The sequence below is a fragment of the Danio rerio genome, chromosome 5 (assembly GCF_049306965.1).
Source record: "Danio rerio strain Tuebingen ecotype United States chromosome 5, GRCz12tu, whole genome shotgun sequence".
In the NCBI taxonomy this organism is placed as follows: Eukaryota; Metazoa; Chordata; class Actinopteri; order Cypriniformes; family Danionidae; genus Danio; species Danio rerio.
The window spans coordinates 59,718,823-59,745,298 of NC_133180.1; the positions used below are offsets into that span (position 1 = coordinate 59,718,823).

Sequence of the window (26,476 nt, forward strand, 5' to 3'; positions counted from 1 at the left end):
AAATATAAAAGATGTTTACAGATATTTTATAATTTTATCATCTTTTTAACTCTGGTTAGTTGTTTTGGAAAATATAAACAGATATGAAGAGTTGAGATGCAAAAGCCTCTAAGCACCATCTGACATTTTCTTTTTAAATTATTATTATTTTTCCCTCCTCAGGCTTCTGTGTGCAAGTCAGTAATTTCACATTTATTTTCATTTCAATTTAATAAAACTCTATTTAACAGCATAATATTATGTATTATTTCAAGGTAGCTTGTTTTTTAACAGAGAAAACTATATATATATATATATATATATATATATATATATATATACCAATGACTGTAAAAAACACACACACACACGCACACACGCACACACACACACACACACACACACACACACACACACACACAYATATATATATATATATATATATATATATATATATATATATATATATATATATATATATAAAATAAAACTACTATATAATATAAAACTACTATATATATATATATATATATATATATATATATATATATATATATATATATATATATAGTATATATTTATTTATATATTTATTTATTTATTTTTTTTTTTTTTGTAGCAAACTGCTCAAGTAAAGCTTAGATGGTGCATTGGTGTTAACAGAACTACAGAACTGATGTCTATTCCAGGGGTTGCCAAACTTTTCAGTCTGTGATCCCCAAAATAACAATGCCATGACTCACTACCCCAACTATCCTCTGAGGTGGTAATAAATATACAAATGTTATGCACACAATAATAGGCCTACATAAAGATGAGCATACTGACAAAAAAAAAGAGCAACAGTCTAATAACAACCACACACTTTTTTATAGCATTTTATTAATTTGTTTAATTTAAACCTCAACTGATTGGAGGGCACAATGTATTCAGTCTATTCTTTGTTGAATTTTGTAGACTGACACTTGGAGATCATCCTCAATCTTCAGTTGTGGCCTGCATTTTTATGTACTTGATGGCCATGAAGTTTCAGAAAATTTAACTGCTATAAAATCAATCTGTATAACTTAAAAAAAAAATAAAATAAAAAAAAAGCTTGTGGATCATAGAGAATAATATTTAGACAATTTTAGAGTTGATTTGAATATTTTATCTCGAATGGAGTTTAATTGACTTTTTTCTTACATTAAAAGTTATTTATAAATATTATAAAACAAATAAAGTGCTAATTCCAAAAACTTTTTCTTGTGAATGACTTGTGCAATAAGCAGGATGTTTTTTTCTGAACCTTTTGGTACTTTATAGCTTCATATGGTTAAATTGTTTAATTCATTTGTATGGTTAATTTCTTTTAATCGAGAAATTAAGCCTTGTGTAACATAAAGGGCACGAATTTATGCCTATTTGACCTTTTTTTCTGGCTCAAACTATAAACAGGAGCAAATAATTTAATTGGTTTGAAACCGAATGTCTAATGAATGCAAACGTCAAACTGACTTTACCGCGGTGACGCACCTTCTGTGTTTGTGATCTAATGTATAAACACATGAATCCCATGAAAAAAGGCTAATGGCTTTTTATTTGCATACATTTATTAGGCTATGCAACTATTAACTACTATTTTTTTATCTTCTGTGGGTTATGAATAAAATATGGTTTTATTTGACTTCTGAAAATCTCCAAGCGGGATCAACCTGTGCAGTGCACATGCCCTTTTTGGCTGGTCTCTGTCCTGTCATTGTCCCGCGACCCCCACTTTGTGAACCACTGGTTTAGTCCAAGTCAATGCTATACTAAGAACAAGCTCAGGTTGCAAAATTAGCATATTTCAGCTTTATATTATCACCAATACTGCCAGTGACCACAACAGGAGAAAAAAATCCACTAGACTTGCGCACTCGACAACCAGTCACTTCCGTATTATACACCTGCGACAGGTAGTAGGCAGTCACTAAAACTGGATACACCTGCACCGCTGGTATTTTACAGTATCAACAGCAGCATCAGCAAAACTAGGCAAACCGTTCGTATTTCATTCTGCTAAAAGAAATAAAGCAGCTTCATTTCTCGGTGACATGAGCGAGGAAGACAGACTTTGTGAACTGGCAACGGTGTCCTTGCATGTAAGTGACCTGGAGACTGACCCTGGACTGGAAAACTCCCAAAAACACGAAGATCAAGTAAATATATGTGAAGGTGGAAGGCTGTACAACGGCACTGTACACGGAGGATCGTCGACAAAACCTTTTCCCAAATGTGTGGACACTACTGTAGGCAGCAGCGCTGACTCATCTGATTTAGGAAAAGCGAAACTGTGTACAGAACATCAATGCGAACTACAGTTGTACTGTAGTACAGAAGGAAAACTGACCTGCTCGCAATGTGTGTCCGATGGGTTTTGTCAGGGTCACGCAGTGACAGAACTGGTTACCCGGGCAACAATAGTAAGGGTGAGTCTCGATCACAGTCTTCGAAAACGACACAATTTACTTTAGTAAATTAATAGTATAAATAAATCGTACATAGTATAATTAGCTCTTCTTTTATAACAAAGTTATTGTGTTTGAATCTTTCTTTTGCTTGTATGTTTGTTCATATGGAGAAGGCGTTGTCAGTTTCATTACGTCGGCACAATTATTAATCAACTTAAATCACATTCATAAAAGGGTCGTTACCACTAAAAAGTCCCTTTAATGTCCCACAAGATTAAATCAGTCTTAAATGAACATAATGCGAAATAATGAAATTCTGATGTTTTAATATAATTCAAACCTTTCATGCAGGTAGAATTATACGTGTTTTGAAATATGTTTTGGCAATTTCTGCCATATTCTTTCATTGAATGGTGATTTTGCCATGTCCCACACACTGCTCTGCCAATTTCAGTGATTCTAAAAAGTAGGTAAATTAGATCAAATTAAAAATATTTTTAAATGTTCTTATTGTCTATAAAAAGTTATTTGACAAAAAAAATCTTTTTAATAACTTTAATTTTGTTTTCATAATATTATTAATCATTTTGCACGTGTCCTTAAAAATTCTGTCCACCCTGTCATGATGTGTTAAATGCCCCTTAAAGAAACCCCCTGATGTACTCGCTGGCCCATTTTGCAGAGTAGGTTAAAACTTCTGATGTGGACACATTAAAACAGTATTATTAAGGTGTTTTTAACTAGAATTGCTTACAGCAATCCCTTCACTCCTGCAATCCATGTACATTCAATAGCAAATTTAGATTAATTTGTAGGACAATAAAAGTTTATATTCCCATTAATTTGCATATTGATAAAACCTACTTAATTACAGAAGAGGCAGCATGGTGGCTCAGTGGTTTGCAGTAAATAGTGACAACAGAAGTTGAATTCTTGAAAACACCGTGTTATATTAACCCTTTAATATCTCTTGTTGTACCTGTTATTTTTCAAATGTTTCTCCATTTTAGTTCACTAAATAAAGCCTTTGTCCACCCTGTCTTTTTATGAAAATAAACAATTTTTATAACCTCAGCAACACATCTTGGGTGATTTCTTAATTAACCCATAAGGGCCAGTTAATATTGTTTGAAAGTTTGACAAAATAATTTAGATCTCGGGTTTTATTTTAAAAAGAATGTGCAATGATTGCATATTTTGTTGGTAAATAAAAGCGTTGTCTATCATTTCATTACTATAAATAGACTTTTTCCCGTAATTTATAAAGTTGGGTTGGTAAAGGGACACAAAACCTTTCTAAAAATGTACATTTTATAATCACACTTCAATGAAAATATACTTATACTACTTTGAATTTGTCTATGTCTAACAGGGTTAACGCAATTTGAGGTTTGTTTACTGTTTTTCTGATTATTTGTAAAATGTGCAGGAGCTTGACCAACATTCATTTCTTACAGCCTAAGGTCTTATTACTACAACAACTATATGTAAATCAAAAATCCCAAACTTTTTTTTTGAAAATTTTGATGTCTCAAAGGCACTTTATAGAGATAATGACCCAAAAACAACAGTAGCTGACTACCCTGCTATTCATAATGTTTGCTAAGAAAACAAAACATAAAATAGATTGCCTACAGTGCATGTAAAAAAGACCATGCAGGTAAAAATAAACACAGTCGTGTACAGTATATTTTATGCATGATTAATGGCAAAGAGGTACGTTTTTAACTTAATGAAACAAGCAAGAAACATATCATTCCCACATCTTCATTCTTGTCACCTTCATAGTCTTATACAGTATGTCATCTTCATTTTTTTTTTGTTTTAAACAGAATCAGTTGGTGGATGTCTGTGAGGAAATGCAGCTGCAAGCCATACGGATCGAACGCTTCATTGACCGTACACTTACAGCAAGAGAGAAAGCTGTACAAGTACATAAAGAATTTATTTGTTTTCAAATATGCAGAAAAAAACAGTGCATTGTTCATTTTTTTTTTGTAATTTAGTACACTAGCGTTTGTGTCATGGTAACATTATGTTGTGTTTGACATTACTGGACTGTAATATTATTACTGCAATGTATTATTATTATAATAAATCAGTGTTTTAACATTTCATTCAATGTATCCAGATGAACTGTACTTATACCAGTGTTATATGTGCATGTACCTTATAGACAGATGCAAACAGGGCAAGAGAACGAGTGTTGGCTCAGGTGAGTGTGGTGCGCGAGGCTTTGGAGGAAGAGGAGCAGCGTCTCCTGGAGGCTATACAGAGAGAGGAAGAGCGTGTGGAGCAGTGCCTCCTCACTCAGAGAGCACACTGGACTCAAACCCTTGAGAAACTCACCCAAACACGCACCAGCCTGGTGCACACACTCACACACTCAACAGATACAACGCTTGTGGTAAGTGAATAAACAACGATGTACAACGAGCTGCAGTAGATGTAATATTTTGAATGTTTTTAAGTCATATTCCAGCTGCTGGAGTTTTTTTTTTTATATTTAAATTTTAGTATGCTAGTAAGAGGCATACAGTTTTTGAATTCAAGTTATTGAACTATTTCTATTTTCCCTATTCAACTGCAGTTCACAAATCTTTTGAACAAAATACGCACACTATATTGTCATTTTCTTGTCATTCAACTCTTCAGCAGCTGGCAAAGATGCACAAAAAAAATTTGAAAAGCCCTTTTGGCTGTTTTAGGAGCAAGTCCCAAAACACATTTGCAGCCAATCAGCTGTAAAGACTACATCTGCTTGTGATGGCGGAGATATTAGTCACTGTACAGTAGGTGTGTTCGACTTGATCCAGGGCTGCAGACGACAGTTAGCAAGATTAGCACAGTGCAGTCATTGATATGAGTCATTCAACAACAAAATATCTAAATAGGTTATGCGGCTAAATAGACTAAAAGGGCTGTATTAAAACAAAGAAACAAATGAATCAACAACAAAAGTCATTGCAGTAAAATAATTGTGATCTCTTAATTAACATGACCTTCAAGATATAGATGGTAAGAAGTTAAATGTTTTGTTTTGAAAGTCTGTATATGATAATTAGAGGCACTGAAGATGCCGAATAACCTTATAACGTTCTCAAATGGTGCGTTCCACACGAGATATATCACCCTCCAAAAGGCGCTTATGAGTAAAGGCAATCATTACCACCAAAGTAAATAGAGTGCTCGAAACAAACCACTTTGTAATGAAGGATTTTGAAAGGTACCTGTACAACTGATTGACAAATAAGGTCTCCGAATGTTTTTTTCGTTGTGCCTTTTCTATCGTGTTACTTTGATGAAGCGATGTGGTATTGGCACATGCTGAAATCAGAAAAACTTGCTTACTGGCATGCACTGCTTCAAGTCAGATTTTAATCAGTCTGTGAAGTGCTACAAGAAGTCAAACACACCTTTTTTGGTGCTTTCAAATATCAATATAATTTCAAGAGTTCACTCTGAGCCCATAAGATTCTCGAGCCCAGGGCTCCCTGACGTTTGAAGGGGGCGAGAGGCAAGTTTGAGCTCAGGTAGGTTTCGAGAACTCCCCTGCTTGTTATGGCTGATGATGACTAATTAGGAATTGCTAAGAGAGATATATAGCTAACTAAGAGTTTATCTTTGGTGCCATTTTGGATGAGTCAATTCACTTATCTTGCATATCTTTGGACTGGACTGTGGGAGAAAACTGGGTAACCTGCCATCATTTGGCAGACTGGGACGGCAGAGATGGGGGAAATGTCTAAGTGTTGGGGGGTGAGGTGTCTGAATAACACAGCTAAGTAACTGCACTATGCGCCGGATTTCGGGCAGCTGCTGAGATCAGATATACCAAAGTCTGTGATCCGGGAGTGTTATAGACTGTACCAAAAAGGTGAAGGAGGGTGAAATTACAGGAGTTTTCCAGGTGAAGTAACAAAACGGGAGGGTGGCGGAAGATGGGTCTGAAATACAGGAGACTCCCGGAAAAAAACATGAGTGTTGGCAGGTAGGGGGCGGTGCTAAAATGGCGGGTAGAGCAGACATGATTTACTTTAGCTCGTGTTACAGGTTCCCAAAGTTTGTTAAAAAGTGTTTATTTCCCATCTTTTTCGCTTGAAATGTCTTCACAAAATCTGGTTAAACCTGCCATGTTAAAGCTACATCCCAAAGGAAAGGATTTCATATGTACCGTCAAAAGAAAAGATGTGACCAAAGCATCGGAGCATGATTACACAATGGAGGTCACGGTCCAAAATAAAAGGGAACGGGGAGATGATCCCTTCCATCAACCCCATGTAAAACTTCAACAGAAAAAAGAGCTAAGGCATCATTGGGTGATAGCGAGAAAACAGAAATTTCCAGCGAAACTATCTTGGAAACGATTCTAAATTTGGAATGGAGAGTGGATGAGAAACTACTGTATTTGAGTGCAAGCAAAACAAAGTACCGTCATGATTGCAAGCCTATCGAAGGCGATTCAATTGAACACGGAAGAGGTGAAGGAGTGCAAGAAAAGAAAAGAGCTGGAGACGCAAAATGAGCACTTCCTTCAGGAAAACCGTGAGCTGCAAGACAAAATTTGCGAGCAAGAGAGGTACAGAATGAGATGGTGCTTGCGTATTTCAAGGCATAGAAGGAAAAAAAAAAAAAAGGAAACATCAGATCGATAGTCATCCAAAAACTCTGCAAAATTGCACCTGATGTGGAAACAAAGTTGGAGGATGCCGTTGATATTGTTCACAGACTCTGAAAAAAGACGAACAGGAACAGAAATGTCATAGTTTTGCTTGCTCAAAAGCGGATGAAGGAGGAAATCTGGCGAAGAAGTAAAGATTTGGTGGTTTGCAAAACTGAATCAATCCGGTTTGCAGAGATGCTTTTTAGAGAAGAGTTGGAGGAAAGAGGTAAACTTTAGACCTCAAATTGAACAAGCGAGAGGAGCAGGCAAAAGAGCTTTTTTTTGTGGTCCACATGGTTTAATTGAAGGTCGCCGGATTGTTGCTGACTGAGGATATTGGTGCGTCAAATAATGGGAAATAGTTCATGGGAACAATAAAGCTTTATTTGTAAGTCACTGTTCAAGGATAGAAGTTATCTATAGTTATTGTTATATTCTCTATTCACTTGTTCTTTATTTTGGTTAATTTTAATGGTTAAAGACAAAATAGTTTTTGCTTCATTGAATGTTAGGGGCTTAAAGGACATTGTTAAAGGAAAAGCTTCTTTTTTATTTTGTAAAAGACAAAAAGCACATTGTATATTTTTGCAAGACTTATTCTTCTGATTTGGATGCCTCTTTCTGGACTAAGCAATGGGGTGACAAAATGTTTTTTAGTCATGGCTCCAATTGTTCTGGAGGAGTGGCAATATGCTTGAACAAATGTCCTGGTAAAGTCGTTTCTCATAAAGCTGATGGAAATGGTCACTGGATAATGGTGGTATTGAAAATTGACACACTTTTATTCATTTCGATTAATGTTTATGGGTTTAATTATGCATCACAAAATAGCAAATTAGTGGACGATTTATCTAATTTAATTCAGAAACAAAAGGGTTGTTCCATTCTGAGAATGTCATAGAAGGTGGAGATTGGAACATGGCTCCTGATAAGTGGAGAGATAGATGGCCTTCCAGATTTAATAGGCAGCAGTTAAATATAACAGTTGAGTCTATAAAAAATGAAAACAGTTTGAATGATGCATGGAGAATTTTGAAACCTGAAATTGAATGTTTTTCCTGGAGTAGGCCTAATGGCGAGAGTAAGTCCAGAATTGATTATTGGATGGTAAGTGATAATATTCTCCAATATGCTTCTCAATCAAGTATTATTAAAGACCATTGTCTGATAAATCTCACTTTAGGACCCTCACATAAACATTTTAGAAATAAAGGAAACTGGAAATTTAACCCAACTCTTTCAAAAAATTACAAATTTTGCATGAGGATTAAAGAATTAACAAGGGAGATTGAGTTAAATAATGTTTTAGATCGTAATATTAGAAAATGGGGGTTTCTGAAATTCAAAATTAGAATTTTTAAAATTTATTTCTCAAAAAAATATATAATAAAAATGAAATAGACAAAGAAAAGACAAGGTATGAGCATGTTTTAATAAGAGAAGTAAGTAGGTACTGTAGTAAACCAGTATTAGAGATTGAAGAAAAAAACAAAGTGATGGAGCTTTAAAACAAATTAGATCATCTCTATTTGGAAAGAGCAAAAGATGCCTATGTTCTCGGGCGAGGTGAATTGAGGAAGGTGAAAAGAACTCATCATATTTTAGTAATTTAGAAAAGAATAGACAACAAAAAAATTCAATCAATAGTTTAATGATTAAAGATGAGGAATGTAAAGATCCAAAGAAAATTGAAAAAGAAGTGTTCATGTTTTATTCTAAATTATATTCTTCAGACTTTTCTCCAGAGAAAGCAGACATTTTCTTTGCAAAAATACAGAAGTTATAATATTGAGCAGTCCTTTAAGATATTATGTGATTCGGATCTTAGAATTGAGGAATTGGATTTAGTAGCCCAAAATCTATCTTTAAATAAATCTCCAGGCACAGATGGACTCACAAATAATTTTTACAAATTCGTCTGGGAGGATCTGCGGAAATTATTATTTAATGCCTTAAAAGAATACATTTGAAAAAAAAGAGCTAATGGAAAGTAAGAAGCAAGGCCTAATTACTTTAATCCCTAAAGCGGGTAAAGATAAAAGAGTTTTAGATAATCTGAAGCCTATCGCTTTACTAAACACAGATTATGATTTTTTTTTTCAGGAGCTATTGCAGCTAGACTTAAAAAAGGTATTTTATCCGTGATACACAGTCAAGTTTTTTGAAAGGAAGATCAATCCATAAAAACATTAGACTTGTCCTTGATTTAATTGATTATAGTGATTTTGTTGATTATATTGATTATAGTTTTCTTAGATTTTTATAAAGTATTTGATGCTATGGAGCATCCATTTATTTTGAGAAGCTTAAAATATTTTGGATTTTGCTTAAAGTTTATAAATTTAATTGAAATGCTATATAGTGGAATTAATAGCTCTGTCACTCTTGGAAATTTAACTTGTACACAATTTCCAATTAACAGGGGGATTCGACAAAGGTGTGGTAGCTCTACATTATTTTTTATAATGGCTGTTGAACTATTATCTATATTAATTAAAAATAATGAAATTGAAGGTTTATCTTTGTTAGATGAAAAAAATTATTTTAAGTCAGTTTGCAGACCATACAATTTTATTTTTAAAAAATGATCAACAAATTCCTCTGGCTTTACGCTTTACGTTTAAACTGTTCTCCCATATAATATTAATATTAAGAAAGAAGTTAAATATTTAGGTATTTTTATTTCTAAAGACAAAGAAATGATGGAAAAGAAAAATGTCTGGAATAATATAGACAAATGTAAATCCATATTAGATCGATGGTTACAGAGAGATCTCTCCATTTTTGGAAGAACCCTTCTGTATAAAATGGAAAGTTTGTCTAGGTTTATCCACCCTGCCTTTACTTTGTCCATTTTATCCAGAATGATTAAAGCTATCAATAAATTAAAATGTATTTTATTTGGAGAAATAGGTGCCATTACATTAGAAAAGATTAAGAAATACATTAGAAAATGATTAAGAAATTTGAAGATGGAGGCGTAGGCAACGTAGTAGGAAGTGCTGTCACCTCACAGGAAGAAGGTCGCTGGGTCACGGCTCAGTCAGCGTTTCTGTGTGGAGTTTGCATGTTCTCCCTGCATTCCCGTGGGTTTCCCTCCGGGTGCTCCGGTTTCCCCCACAGTCCAAAGACATGCGGTACAGGTGAATTGGGTAGGCTATTGTCCGTAGTGTATGAGTGTGTGAGAATGTGTGTGTGGATGTTGCCAGTGAAACTCTCTAATTTCCATTAGCAAGTGTTGCTTTATTGGAATATACTCTTCAAACATAATATTAGCCCCCACAACACTCCTATTTGGAATAATAGATCTGTAAAAATTGGTAGAAAGTCAGTATTTTGAGGAATGGAATACTAAAGGGATTTAGGCAGTAGCACATTTTTTAGAGATAATGGCATTTTGCTACTGCATGGTGAGTTTTGTAAGAAGTTTCAGTTGCAATGTACTGTAAAGCTTTATAGTACAATGATTAGGGCTATTCCAGTAGCATTAAGGTCAATAGTTAAAGAATATATGTTATATTCCAGAACTTCTCCAAAATTGAGGCAACTGTCTGTCAATGGTTATGATTTCTGTGATAGAAAATGCACTAAAAAATATCATCAAGAACTTAATTTTACAGTCAGAATTTCCAAATCTAATTAGAAGAGAATTCCTATTTGAAGATTTTAATGTTGAAAATGTTGAAATTAAAAGAATATGGAATTATAATTTGTCTTTCCTTCTTCCTCCTAAGTTAAGGAGGTGAGCTTTAAAATGTTATACGCAATTTATCCTACCAAAGATTTTTTACGATTAAAATTTAATTTTGATGTGAATAATAGTGTGTTTTGCGAAAAATAGATAGAGAGTTTGGAACATGCTTTTTTTTATCCTTTATTATTTTATTATCTTATAATTTTTTTAATTTTTATTTTATTGCAATTTATTTAAAAACTGTTTTTTTTTTTTGAGATGCATATTTTGTTTGTCTATTTCATTACTCAACCTTAAGATGACAGTATGTAATATTGTAAGAATGTATCATTTTGTTTGTATGTTCAGCAAGATACAAAAAAAGGAAAAAAAAGAAAAAGTGTTGGCAGGTATGACGTGAGCATGTGGTGAACATGTAAAGTCTGCACAGAAATGTCGACTGGCCTGGTAAGGACTTGAACCAGTGACATTCTTGCTGTGAGGCAACAGTGCTAACCACTGGGCCAATGTGCCGCCCTATCTAAGAAAAGGGATGATGAGAAGGGGTGGAAGAGGGGATTTTTCAAGACGAAGTGGTTATTTATACTAAGTTAGGATTCATCTGATTGGTGAATCATGTTAGCTAATGCAGGACCAGCCATGGTCAATCATAAGCACATGATCCTCTCGAAATTAGTTTATAAATAAACAACAATTGGCAAAATTGGCTTGATGGACCATTAATAATTATAAATACATAACACAAATGTCGTCTTCACTATGGATTATTTTTCTTATAATTCACCATGTGTATAGTAATGTACATTATATACTACGATTACCACACTCAAAGACATCAATCAAGATGTTGACATCACAATTTTTTCCTCAAACAGCTCCTGTAGGACTCCTTTATACAAAAGAAGATAACTTAGGCATGTAACAATTTTTCGAAATGTACAGTTGAAGTCAGAATTATTAGCTGCCCTTTGAATTTTTTGTTCTTTTTTTAAATATTTACCAAATGATGTTTAATAGAGCAAAGAAATTTTCACAGTATGTCTGATGTTTTTTCTTCTGAAGAAAGTCTTATTTGTTTTATTCCAGCTAGAGAAAAAGCAGTTTTTAATTTTTTAAAACTTATTTAAGGTCAAACCTTTGAGCTATATTTTTTTCAGATAGTCTACAGAACAAACCATCGTTATACAATAACTTACCTAATATCCTAACCAGCCTAGTTAACCTAATTAACCTCGTTAAGCCTTTAAATGTCACTTTAAGCTGTATAGAAGTGTCTTAAAAAATATCTAGTAAAATATTATTTACTGTCATCATGGCAAAAATAAATTAAATCAGTTATTAGAAATGAGTTATTAAAACTATCATGTTTAGAAATGTGTTGAAAAAAACGTAAAAACCTTCTCTCCATAAAACAGAAATTAGGGGAAATTAAACAGGTGGGCTAATAATTTAGGGGGCTAATAATTCTGACTTCCACTGTATCTGCATGTGAGCAGCAGTAGCAGACAATTTCAGGCACATTCAGAGTACACACACACTTGTCTAATGTTCAAATTGACTACCCTTTTGTTTTGTTTGTGGCTTTTGCCCAAATTGACTTCAATTATAACATTATTTTTTCATTGCAAAGCCATGACACCATGCTTGTCACCAAATTTGTCATTTTTACTGTTGATCATCACTTGGCACCATAAACCCTTTAAATAGGCCTGTGCAAAAAAAAAAAAAAAAAATCTGGCTTTTAATATGGAATACTATGGAGTATAACAGCAGATTTTAGTATGTGTGAGTGCATACATAAATACACTAACTATTTTTACCATGCTCTGAGGTTGTGATGAGGTTCTTATTTTGATTTTCTCAGACATATCAAGGTAAGTGCACAAAGGTCTCTTTCACACACACAATACTCCATATAAAAGCCAAAAACTACACATTTTTTGAACAGCAGCTGATGATCAACAATTAAAATGACAAATGGTACCTCTTCCCAACAGGGAAAGCCATCAACAATAAAGAATGCATGATTACATGTTGTCATGTCTTTGCAATAAAAAAATATCATTATAATGCAAGTCATTATAAGACAAAGCTGTGGTTAAATTAAGTCTCAAAATCACCCCAGAGTGGATGAAAACACCCCCAAACAGCACACAAGGGTTAAGAAGCTAAAGTGCCATTCTCACAGAGTTCAGTGTTTTATATTATATATTTTAGTTGCATTTGTAAGGTCATTAAAATCTTACAGGTTCATTAGGCACATGTTATCTTATTATTTTAAAAACAAGCGGCAGCCAGGTTGCACCAGTGTCTTCTTCCTCCAGATTTTCAATCTGAATACCCATATCAATGGGTATTCCACTGAATGGAATTGTAACGCAGACCTTAATGACAAATATTGTATCGTTAGCTAAGTGTCAATACCCATTTTTTTTGATGAGACATCTGATTTAATAAAAATTGAACTGTTAAAATGAGTCGGCAGCACAACTATAATACTATAATAATGGCAGATCATTTTTCTTTAGCCTGAATTGGATCACAAAACAGTGATTGGTAATGTGTAAATACATAGTTCTTTATATTTCTATACTTAATTACATTTGTATGATTTGCCATTAATTATTGCTTGTTGCTTTTTTAGAGCTCTAATGAAGAAATAAATAACAGGTAATGTTGACAATAATCAGCAAGCATAAATATATCAAATGATTTAAGCTGGACACGAGAACTGATACTGTGTACTGTGCTAGGATTGAGGATGCAGAAGGAGTTGGTGACCCCCGAGATACTGAGCAACTAAGTTTCAACAGAAACTGCAGTGACAGTAAAGTCATGATGGGTTTATGGGCCAGTGCATTACTGCTTGGGCCATCTGGTAAGTGTGCTTCCAGTTACAATGAAAAAATACTGTCATTTGTTACAGCAACTTTTTTTTTGTTTTTTCTCAAAGTATAATGTAACTTTAGTTCAAACTATAAAATTTTATCGAAATCAAAAATATCATAATACACTACGATAAAATATTGCTTTATATAGAGACTAATGTATAGACACTAAATAGATTTTTTATTTAAGTAAATTTTTTTATGCTTAGATCTAAGTATATTCTTGCTTTAGACCAACTTTAAAAAAAATCACTCCCAAACTATTGTTTTGATGTATTAAAATAATATTAATTAATATTTTAATATTAATTAAAAAAATGTATTCCCAACGAAAAATAAAATACATTGACTTAATAGTAAAATATTGTTTGTATAATTAATTGAATTACTTTGGTTTGACTTAAAAATCAAAATCTAAATAAAGTTGTACTTAGCACTAAACTTAAATGAATTCATACAATGTTATTGCACTTACTAGCTGCTAGTGCTTTCAACATGGCTATAAATGTCAGGCAAGATGGTGACCAAACTCACACTAGAAATATAGTAAACAGCATGTTGATCACCAGGGATCACCAAACTTGTTCCTGGAGGTCCGTTGTCCTGCAGATTTAAGCTCCAGCCCTAATCAAACACACCTGAACAAGCTTATCAAGGTCTAAAGCTGCAGTCACACTATAAATTGTGTGTGCGAAATTCTGTCATACGGCGCTGCAAAAAGGGGCGGGATTAAACAAGATGATTAGACATTAAAAAAGCAAGCGATTTGCTCCATGTGTTAAATTTCTGTCCAGAGAGGTCATGTTTTGATCCTCGATTGGTCTCACGCAGTCATGTGATGCGATTCCGCAGGTCAGAGTTCAGCAAGATTGAACTTTGCGCCGCAGCAACCTTCGAAACTTAACGCATGACCATGTGTTTCTGATCTGATGCATTCGCGTGCGTATAAATAGAAGTCTATGGGGAGAAAAGCCCAGTGTGACCGCAGCTTCACTAGGTATACTTGAAACACCCAGGCAGGTGTGTTGAGGCAAGTTTGAGCTAAACCCTGCAGGGCACCTGACCTCCAGGAACGAGATTGGTGACCCCTGTAGTATACTAAAGCAAGAGGGCTATTTTTTTTAAAACACACACATAAAGTTGAAGTCAGAATTATTAGCCCCCCTTAAAATGTTTTTTTCCTTCTAAAATATTTCCCAAATAATATTTAACAGAGCAATTCAATTTTCATAGTATGTCTAATAATATTTTTTCTTCTAGAAAAAAGGCTTATTAGTTTTAATTCTCCTAGAATAAAATGCAGTTTTACATTTTTAAAAAAAACATTTTAAGGTCAAAATTATTTGCCCCTTTAAGCTGTATTTTTTTCCCGATAGTCTACAGAACAAATCATTGTTATACAATAACTTGCCTAATTACCCTAACCTGCCTAGTTAACCTAAGTAAGCTTTTAAACGTCACTTTACGCTATTTAGAAGTGTCTTGAAAATATCTAGTAAAATATTATGTACTGTCATCATGGCAAAGATAAAATAAATCAGTTATTAAAAATTAGTTATTAAAACTGTTATGTTTAGAAATGTGTTGAAAAAAAAATCTTCTCTGTTAAACAGAAATTGTGGAAAAAATAAAGAGGGCGTCTAATAATTCCAACTCCGACTGTATATAAACATACTTTTTAAAATATATATAATCTTGTTGGTTTTTGAGGACTCCTTATAGCCATATTTTAGGCCTCTTAGGGATACTGAGATATCCTAAGATTGCTGTAATAATGTGCAAAATTGGCACACCAAACATGTCTACAATTTATTAGTTTCTAACACTCCATCTCTTCTAAACATATCCTTCTTTTTTTTTTAGCTCACGGCTCAACTACAATGCAATTTGAAAAGCAAACCGTCAGTCCTCTTCTCTCCCTCTCCAATGACCAGCGCACGATAACATTCCAGCCCAAACGCCAGCGTCAGTTACCCCCCTATGACTCGGAACGCTTTGACAACTTGCCTAATGCCCTTTGTTCCCCTTCTATGTCTTCTGGTACTCATAGCTGGGTAGTTGACGTAGGCACAAGCGGTGCCTTCAAAGTAGGCATATGCTATGCCAGCATAGAACGCAAGGGGTCTGGCAATGAAGCTCGACTGGGCTATAACACAAATTCATGGGTGCTCTCGCATTATGATGGAGACTTGTCTTTCTGTCACAATGGATGCAGTGTGGCTATTTCATTGGCTAAGAAACTGAAGAGAGTGGGACTTCTGCTGGATTGGCCCAGTCAGACTTTGCTGTTCTATGATCCAGAATCTATGTCTGTGCTGCATGTAGCTAGATATGCTTTCAGAGAACCACTGCTAGCTGCCTGCGCTGTGGCTGATCAGAGCATCTCTATAGTGCACTGAACACTGGATGAATGGTAATATTAGGATGTTGAAGGAATGGATCAAATGTTATATGCAATGGTTTGAACCAATATATGCAAGAATATGCAACAAGAGAAAGTGTAAATCAAGCTGTTTAGTTTTTTACATACCAGTAATTTCTATATTTTGCCAAACTGCTTACAAGCACATCTTTAAAATGTTTTTTTACATTTTACATTTTTTATTAAAAATTTTAATTTAAATGCGTATATGTATTGTGTAAGTAATAATTCCCCATCTCTATTACCCCAAAAAGTGACATTGTTTTAGTCATTATCTATATTATTATATAAAAAAAGTTTGATTTGTCAATGCTTAAACTCAAAATTCCTGACACTTTTATTTGACAAGCTTATTTTAGAGTTTCTATGTGAGCATGATATCATGGCTCTGGTGTCCCTGCAATTCACAAGAAACAGAACCGCCATGTAAACATGCAAAAAAAAGTTAATTTGGAATAATGTTACCATTTGCCACGTTCCATTTTTAAGGTATATTTAAATACAGTAACTTTTTAGGGGTGGTTATCTGTAAGAGATGAGACCTATATAATAACAATAACAAACTCCTGTTAATAACTGTTGCATATTATCAAAAAAGTCCTAAATCTCCTTCAATTTCCTAGAAGATGATAACAAAACTTGATAAAGAAATTTGGCAAAATTAGCATTTGTTCTGCAATTTTCTTTTCTTATTGTTTAATTTTATTGTTATCAATTTTAGGACATTTTAGGCATGAATAAATTAATGTACTGTCAAATTGGCAGAGTGCTTTTTTTTACTCATTCCCATAAACAGTGTGCAAAACGAACAAACACAACAAAGGTACGTTTTTGTTGAAGATTGAATAATGTATAAATAAATTATGTAACAAATGTATGCAATTCAAATGTAGCATTTAAAAACAAAATATATAATCTATAAATATCCAAGTTCTTGTCTACTGGGGAAACAAGAACACGTACAGAATTCAGATTTTAATTATGTTTACATATTAAATTTTAAGATTACATCACTGTCCCCACTAGAGGGAGGCAGAGGAAAATATTCTGTATTACCACGGTCACAGTCTAGAGACTTTACTCTCACTGCAAATAAATTGATTCACAAGCACAATTGCCAAAATAGAATTATATTTGCTTTGTTTTTACATTTATTTATTTTTGAAAAGCTTGATTTCTGCAAGGATTTCATGTTAGAAACCAAACAAATGTAAAATGTTTCTTCTTTAAAGTATTGTATCCCCATATTGGCTTTTCATATTCAGGTAACAGAAGGAACCTTACAGCACTGCATCAAGTTGTCCGAAAAGAGGGATATCATTTTCAAAAAACAATGGCAAATTTCTTTTTACAAAGCATATCTTAATTTAGGGGATCATCTCTAATGATTCAGGTTACACAACATTTTTGCCATTATTATTTTGTATTATTAATTTAGACAATTTATCTCAATATGATTTATAATAGCATTTTTTTTTACTCATGCACTTGTATACCTCCAGTGCATGTTATCAAGAGGTCAATGTTAGTGCAGTATAAATATCTTGAAAGACACAGATACCTTTTATATAAAACTTTTTACGTCAGAATAACTTTCTTTAGATTTATGTTTAGGCCATTGCAGGTGGAAGAAAAGGAGTTATATGTAAGTGGTAAGCTCAAATAAATTTCCTTCTGTTATTTAGAAATAGTATGATTTTGAAGATGAGTTCTTGATTGATGCAATTAGACTAACTGGGGGTTCCTCAATGTTTAGCTCGTGTCTGAGTTCATCAAGAGTCTGCTCCCAGCGCCGTTCATAGTAGATGCTCAAAACACATCTTGCACGACCACCATTGCGCAGGGCCCAAAGTCCAAGAGACTGACCGAGCAACTGTAGGCGGCTGCAACAGACAGACAGTGCAATGTTAGGAATTTTCATTCAATTAGCATACAAGTACAACAAATACCATCAACTGTATAAAAGATATTTTACATTACTGTAGATGACCCTTTGAAGGAAAACAGGAAAATGTGCTTAAATATTTAGTTATGTCCAAAAAATTATATATATACACACACAAACACCAGCCACTTTATTAGGTACACCTGTCCAACTACTCGTTAACGCAGATCTTAATGTTAATTCTAATCAGACAATCACATGGCAGCAATTCAATGTATTTAGGCATGTAGACATGGTTAAGACGATCTGCTGCCGTTCAGCTTGTGCATCAGAGTGGAGAAGAAAGGTGATTTAAGTGACTTTGAACATGGCATAGGCGAGACAGTGGCGCAGTAGGTAGGGCTGTCTCTTCACAGCAAGAAGGTCGTGCTGGTTCAAGCCTCGGCTGGATCAGTTGGCGTTTCTGTGTGGAGTTTGCATGTTCTCCCTGCGTTTGCGTGGGTTTCCTCTGGGTGCTCCGGTTTCCCCCACAGTCCAAAGACATGCGGTACAGGTGAATTGGGTAAGCTAAATTGTCCATAGTGTATAAGTGTGAATGAGTGTGCATGGATGTTCCCCAGAGAAAACATATGCTGGATAAGTTGGCGGTTCATTCCATTGTGGCGACCCCAGATTAATAAAGGGACTTAGCCGAAAAAAAAATGAATGAATGAATGAATGAACACAGCATGGTTGTTGGTGCATGATGGGCTGTTATAAACTCCTGATCTACTGGGATTTTCACACACAACCATCTCAGGGTTTAAAGAGAATGGTCCGAAAAAGAGAAAATATCCAGTGAGCGGCAGTTCTGTGGGCACAAATGCCTTGATGATGATAGAGCTCAAAGGGTAATGGCCAATCTGGTTTGAGCTGATAGAATGATAGAAAGCCAACAGTGACTCAAATAACCACTTCTTACAACAGAGGTGTGCTGAAGAGCATCCTGGAATGCACAACACATCGAACCTTGAGGGGCTACAGCAGAAGAAGACCACACCGGTGCCACTCTTGTCAGCTAAGAACAGGAAACTGAGGCTACAATTTGCACAGGGTCACCAAAATTGGACAATAGAAGATTGAAAAAACGTTATCTTGTCTGATTTGTCTCGATGGTAGGGTAAGAATTTGGCGTCATCAACATGAAAGCATGAATCTATCCTGCCATGTGTTATTGGTTCAGGCTGGTGGTGATTATGTAATTGTGTAGGGGATGTTTTCTATACAATTTGGGCCCATTAGTACCGAATGAGCATTGTGTCAACACCACAGCCTACTGATACTGTTGCTGATCATGTTCATCCCTTTTGATGGCTACCTCCAGCAGGATACCACGTCATGTCATAAAGCATGAATTATCTCAAGACTGGTTTCATTATCATGACAATGAATTCACTGTACTTAAATGGCCTCCACAGTCACCAGATCTTAATCCAATAGAACACCTTTGGGATGTCAACGTGGACCAAAATTTCTGAGGAATATTTTCAGTACCTTGTTGAATCTTTGCCACAAAGATTAAGGCAGTTCTGAAGGCAAAAGGAGGCCCAACATGGTACTAGTAAGGTGTACCTAATATAGTGGCCGGTGAGTGTATATACAGAAAGGAGTTGTGGTGAAATATAAATGTAAATAATATTGTGAAACATACATGGATAATTCACCCAAAAAGTGTACACAACCTCAAGTAGTTCCAAAGGTTTATGAGGTTTGTTTTTCAGTTGAACACAAAAGATCTTTTTGTTACCCTTTAAAACATTGAAAAAGAAATATAATGGAGGTCAATGGTTACAGGTTTACAACATTTTTCAAAAGAACTTTGTGTTCAACAGAAAAAGACAGTCAAACAGGTTTGTGGAGTATGATTAAATAAAGAAAGAATATACAGTTTTGGGTGAGCTATCTCAACCTACACAACATGTTCTTGAGAATACTTTTGTGGCATATGACATGAGGTTTATTATAGACAATAGTCATGATAAACTAAAAGGCGAAATATTAAGTAATTTCTTATTTATCTGCCAGATACAGTAACAATTACTGCGGAACATACAAACCGTTTTCTAACATTCACAGAGAGAATGTCCTACACTACGAGGAAGGAGAAAGCTAGTAGTGTACAAAACAAAACAAAAATAATGACAGAACTAAGATTAACATAATGAAACCTTCCACAATGATTATAATGAAAGATGAACGAAAACAAAAACTAACATACAAATAGAAAATGTGAGTGAGTCATGGTTGTAATCACAGACAAATTTTGCAGGAAAGTCAAGTATGCATTTGCCGTTTCCCTGTTATGGAAAATTCCATTTAATTATACAGTAGTCAACATTCGAAGTGAATCCAAAATGTTTTCAAAATTGTCCTACAGTAGGACAGTAATGGGTTGTTGTTCAATAGTTTTATAACAACTTTGATGAAAGGTAATGATTCACTTCATATGTTGACTAATGTAAAAACAAACTTCAGCACGTAAAATTGTCATGAACAATTAGCTGTTTTAATAGATAAAAACTTAACCAAATGAAAATTTGGTAGAACATCTACATAAAAATGACTTCAAACAGTTATCACAATAATGTTAACTTAACGATTTTATTTGAATCCCTTTCTAGGGGACGAGACGTGCTGCTGAGTTGTCAAGTTTGTTCTTCATTTCTATTGCACTTTTACAATAAAGAATGTGTCAAAGCAACTTAACATAGACAAAAATTTAAAAAAAGGAAACAAATTGTTAAATGTTCCAGTATATCAAACACGCAGAAGGGTTGTGGTAGAATTCTGGTTAGATTTAGAATTAGATTAGATTAGTTTGATACAAATGTGACTGTTGAAGCATGATCTACCGTTATAGCAACATTACGCCACATTGCTATCCACAGAGCCTGAAAACCTAAACATTTACTGTATCTCACCTGACAGACAGTCGAAGGGGTCCAAGTGCTGCTCCCAATATACACATGGGGAGACCAGTTTGTGCAGCTTCAAACCATTTCACAGCAACCTCACCTGTGAATAAATGAATAACTATTTTCTATCCATGTTTTAAAACAAGAAAAACACTGGTGATAACACAGCTCTGATTTCGCATTTACACATTAGCATAAAATCATTTACGTGAAAACTGAACTGATGTATCAAAGATAACTAATAAAGTATAATTCTAGTAACTAAAGATTGTTCTGTATTATGCATACAGAAAATGTAATCTATAAAATGCCAAATGCTGACCTAGCATATTTGTGGGCATTCCAAGCAAAGTATGCAACAAGTCATGTACTTCACGATACCGTTGCATGACATACGCCAATTCCTCATTGTCTACAAACTTCACTTCAGCCCTCGTGTCAGGGGTGACTCTCTGAAAAAGACGAGATTCATTTCATTTGATCTACCTAGAAATTCTGTACTTGAAATTTCATGTCTTACATTTTCCTCAAGGAAACGTAGATATTCTCTTCCTAAAGTCCCATCTGGCAAGGCAGACATATTAGAAAGGTCTAATGTAGATAGGCGGATCCTTGGGCGCTCTCTAGAGGCAAAATACCAGAAATAAATATAGCTGTAAATGATTAGGAATTATAAAGGAAATAGAGAACTGTTGCACAAAGTCAGCTATGGATTTTAGCCATGTTAGTCTGTTTGGTTTGTGAGTATTCTCAACTCAATCGAGGTTTCAGGCTCAAGAAGATTTTTGTTTTTGTTTACAGGATATCAGCTTACACTAAACGCCTAACATCCACCAAAACTGGACCAATCAGCTGTAAGAAAGGTGAAATATATATAAACAGATGCTATAAAGCCACTCCCCCGTCCCCACAGAAAAAAACACATGAGCATCAAACAAGTTTCAAAAGTGAAACATTTTTGCTTTGGAAAAATGACCATTTAGTTCCTGACCTGAAAATGTACTCACTATTTACAAGAATTAAACCTTTAATAACTCGAGATTTGTGTGATGCTGATATGAATTTTCTGTAAGGACATTTATATTTTAAAAATGTGTCAAAAAAAATAAAACTGCACATAAGATCGTAAAGTTGTTAATTGCTTCTAATGTTTACAAATAATGATTATTATCTATGATTTAAACTGCATATATTTATGTAAATTGCATTCAATATTGAACAAATTCATCTAAATATATAAAACATTTTAACATATTGTATTATTCAGATGGTCATGATTCGCACTCATTGAATAGTTGCTTTGTAGTTTTAATTTTACATTCTTCAGGTGATACAAAACACAGACGTTTCGGCACGATGCCTTCCTCAGTGTGACACAATCCTCTCACTCCACCGTTTTGTCCCACAGTCAGTCACATTGCGTTACTAGTTAGACGGCCACTCGATAATTAAAAACAATCTCATTTTCATATATCAATATACGATGTAAAAGTCATCACGTCAGTTGAAGTAGCGAATTAGAAAACTTAATTAGATGACAAGATATAACTTTGGCAGTAGCAAGACATTTTATAGATTTTGGACTAGACGTTAAACAACTAGATAGCATAGGAATCGAAGAAGTATTTGAGTCACATAGAGGAGGTAATCTGAATAAAAGATTATTACAAAGAGAAGCGATCTGAATTCAAAAATTAAAATCACTTACACCAAGAGGAATGAATGAGAAATTGAACCTTTCTGTGTTTCTTTAACAGTTTGTTGTTTAGCTGTAATATTGTAAATCATGGATTTTGAAGATGTAATGATACAAATAATGAGATGAAAATGTATTTTTTTAATGTTTTGGACTGTAGAAATTTAATTGCATCAATGTAGACATGAATAAGTAAATGATGATAATTGATATGCTATGAAATAATGTTTTGAAGGTGAAGGTAAATATTTCTTGTGTGGTTAATTATGGTATATTGAAATGAAAATGAGATTGCTTTTAATTATCGAGTGGCCGTCTTACTAATAACGCAATGTGATTGACTGTGGGACAAAACGGTGGAGAGGATTGTGTCAAACACTGAGGAAGACATTGTGCCGAAACGTCTGTGTTTTGTATCACCTGAACAATGTCAAATAAAAACTATACAAAGCAATTATTTAATGAGTGCAACTCATGACCTTATGAAATATAAAATTTTCTATTTATATTTTAAACACTTCTATGTTAAGGTGCTTTGACACCATCTACATTATAAAAGTGCTATATAAACAAACATGAATTGAATTAAATGGTCTCTACAGTTAATCAAAAACTCAGAATTACACCCAGAGAATGTCTACAAAGAGTGTTATGATCTAAACCTCCTCCAAATGCCAGAATTCATGCAACAGACCACAGGTGTCATTTATGGATGCTGCGAGTACTAATTTTAATAAAACTATTCAGAGTAAATAAATGAGACATACAGAAGAATAGTAGAACCTTCAGGGTCATTTCTCATCCGATCTCTCAACTTTATTAGGGTCTGGTGCCCTGTGGTTTCTCCAAGCACTGCAACCATATCTGTTTTAACACAATAATATAAACACAGTGTATGATTCATGAATATTACTGTACACCTTAAGACTTATACTAGCGTTCACCACTCTTACACCTTTTAAAACTGTTTGTTATGGAATGATGTTTGGTTACGGTCGGCATTTAAAATCTGGGAACCAACGTACTTAGGGAAGCAAAAAGTTTACAAAATGATTATGTTGTTTTACAGAAAACTCATTAAAACAATTGTGGACTTTCCACTCACTGAGACCGAAAAAGAAACTAATAGGTGTTGTTTAAAGAAGCTAAATATGCATTCAATACTAGTGTGACATCATACTGTGGTCATACAGTAGTTAGTGTAAAGCTCAAATGTAATGAATAATCAATGAATGCCTCACCATGTCTATAGGGGTTTTTAAGGGCAGCAACTCCGGAACCTACAGCCAAAATAGCCTTCTGAACAGTGCTTGTTGGAATGTGGCTTGGATACAATCTTCCATCATACTTCTCTTCGGTGAGTACTGAGAACAAGAGAGAAAGGTATCTTAAACTTTATTCATGTGTTAAAAGATGTTGTATTATGGCAGCTTATAATGAGGGAAAAGGACATCTTTAAGATTTGTGCAATAATAAACAAAAATTTTTAATGTCTTATTATTTCTTAATGCTTGTCAGTGGTCAAATTCGACATTCGTGTTATTGTGCCAACTATAAAAAAGAAAAAAAAAAAACCGTCCTTTGATGCAGCTGACAAAAAAAGAAATGCACGAGCTGATATAATCTCAGATATACCCTCTATTTGTAGGGTTCCCACTCATTTTGAGCTGCACTTAAAAGTTTAATGTGTACATAAATAGCTCTGCGCTAACCTCAGAGAACTAGCCGCCATCTGTAAAGTGATGTCAAATGACGCGTCTGCCTGAAATCGGGTTTATGCGATTTACCAGGACTTCAAAGTCAGATGTCTGACTAACGTTCGCGGCATTCAGGAAGTGTGAAAACTCCCTATTAATTTGCAAATTTTTTTTAAACGCAGCATATAAACTGTCACAATTCTAAGTTAGTTAGCCATTGAGCTACTAGCAAGGTCAGACATTTTATTATGAAGTACGCTGGCTACACTCTCAATGTAGAACATTACATTTGTTAGGGAACTAATTTTTTTAAATTAAAATACCTCCGTATAAACGTTGACTTAAATATCCGTAAGAGGTTTTAAAAGAACCAAGGAAAGCACCCGGTAACCCCCGCATCATCAGTTACAGGAACTGGTAACGTTATGGCAAGCTGATTGAGCATGTAGTAGAATGTATGTAGTATGATTTTAATTGCTCCTTTTTCGTCCACATGGCCAGCATGCAGTGGAGACATCATGTGCACTAGTCAGGCACCTAAAGGTCCCATGGAATTAAAATAAATAAAGATATTTATACGCTAGTGTGCCCTAAAACAGTGACAAAATTCACGTTTAGAAGATAGAAGATAAAACTGATATAAACATGTAAAGCTCTCTCATCACATTATAATCAATCAAACGCTCTCTTGCCACTAACATGCCCCGCCCCCTTCAAGACGCTTTTTATCTGCTTATCATTTGATGCACCTGCTCAACCACTCTCACTGTCAGAGCTATGAAAACAAAACACGATTGGCTATTTTTTAGAATATAAAATAATAAATAAATAGATTTTATATATATATATATATATATATATATATATATATATATATATATATATATATATATATATATATATATAATTCCCTTTATTAATCTGGGGTCGCCACAGCAGAATGAACCACCAACTTATCCAGCAAGTTTTGACTGTGGGGAAAACTGGAGCACGAAGGCAGGGAGAACATGCAAACTCCACACAGAAACGCCAACTGAGCCAAGGTTCGAACCAGCGACCTTCTTGCTGTGAGGTGACAGCTCTACCAACTGCGCCACTGCCTCGCATATATATATATATATATATATATATATATATATATATATATATATATATATATATATATATATATATATATATATATATATATATATATATATATATATATATATATATATATATATATATATATATATATATATATATATATATATATAAAGTCTTTTATATATAGATATGTTTTTTATGTTTAATGTTAAGAGAGACTGCCAGACTGCCACATTAAGCGTGACGTAATTAAGCGTGACACGCCTCATGACATAACGACGTTTTTTTTTTACAGTACTTGGAACTATTTGGTGAGTAACTTCTTCGTGTTTGTTCGTGTTTTCGACGTTCCTATTCCATCGAGTTCGTTACAATTTACTAGTATTTGAAAAGTCTGCGTAGTGTGGTGGTGCTGCTGCGAGTTGCCATTTTTACACACTCTCTCTTGGAGAACCAGGAAACAACCAATGTACGCTTCTTTTAACTGTATGTTGATTATTTATATATTTTATTTCGATTAACAGATTAATTTGTGGTCGCTATTATATGCCACGATACGTATGTCGAGCGTAATATATAGATGGATTTTTATTTTAGCGCGATTTAATACTTGTCTGTCTGTCTGTAACGTTAACTCGGCAACATATTTTGTTTTTGAAATGTGAACGCGCAATTTACAGTTTAGGCCTAAAGTCAGTTAACTTCGGACAAACATGGGATATTTTTGTGAGCTTATTGTTTAAGTTGAAGCGATACTATTGGCTGTTTAAGGTTTAAAACTTGCGCTAAAGTCATATTTTACATAGTAATCAAGCTGTTCTTATATTCATGGAAACTTGTGGCAAGCTCTAAAAAGGTCAGACTGAAACTGAAACAACCAGTTTTCAGTATAATAAGGAACTAACGACTGTTGTTCAAATTTTTATAGTTTACTCACAGCATGGTAATAACAGTAATTAGAATTCTTAAACATTTTCTTGAATAAATGTCAGTTGTTGACTTGGCCATGTCTGTCTGTCTTTCTGTCGGTTTAATAAAATTAAGAGTAAACTGTTGTTTTGTTTACTTCTTTTATTGTTG

At 34.2% G+C, this 26,476-nt stretch overlaps 3 protein-coding genes across 9 annotated transcripts in view; 2 read left to right on the forward strand and 1 right to left on the reverse strand.

The window, feature by feature from the left end:
- Nucleotides 1-1,913: 1,913 nt before the first annotated feature.
- bspry (B-box and SPRY domain containing) lies at nt 1,914-16,836 on the forward strand. Its single transcript, NM_001326435.1, has 6 exons — nt 1,914-2,429; nt 4,244-4,342; nt 4,588-4,818; nt 13,413-13,438; nt 13,522-13,646; nt 15,520-16,836. The coding sequence occupies exons 1-6, from the start codon at nt 2,055-2,057 to the stop codon at nt 16,053-16,055; spliced, it is 1,392 nt and encodes a 463-aa protein (NP_001313364.1). The 5' UTR covers nt 1,914-2,054; the 3' UTR covers nt 16,056-16,836.
- Nucleotides 16,837-17,192: 356 nt separating this feature from the next.
- On the reverse strand, nt 17,193-24,732 carry coq4 (coenzyme Q4 homolog (S. cerevisiae)). Of its 2 annotated transcripts, none has more exons than NM_001114720.2 (7): nt 24,634-24,732; nt 23,855-23,977; nt 23,381-23,477; nt 21,438-21,540; nt 21,240-21,369; nt 20,924-21,017; nt 17,193-17,961 (listed from the first exon to the last, which is right to left on the reverse strand). In NM_001114720.2, the coding sequence occupies exons 1-7, from the start codon at nt 24,710-24,712 to the stop codon at nt 17,760-17,762; spliced, it is 828 nt and encodes a 275-aa protein (NP_001108192.2). In that variant the 5' UTR covers nt 24,713-24,732; the 3' UTR covers nt 17,193-17,759. The 2 variants fall into 2 exon arrangements, with proteins under 2 accessions (NP_001108192.2, NP_001418065.1); NM_001431136.1 differs by lacking the exon at nt 24,634-24,732 and adding an exon at nt 24,326-24,584.
- A 931-nt stretch (nt 24,733-25,663) lies between these two features.
- The window catches only part of traf2b (Tnf receptor-associated factor 2b), a 29,724-nt gene continuing 28,911 nt past the window's right edge, over nt 25,664-26,476 (forward strand). For 2 of the 6 annotated variants that reach the window (XM_678539.11, XM_073951456.1), the window contains exon 1: nt 25,664-25,707. The gene's annotated coding sequence lies outside the window, so the exon portion shown is untranslated. Of the gene's footprint in view, nt 25,883-26,476 lie in introns of all 6 variants that reach the window. The other 4 variants (XM_005165500.6, XM_073951455.1, XM_005165499.6 and 1 more) reach the window with 2 other exon arrangements.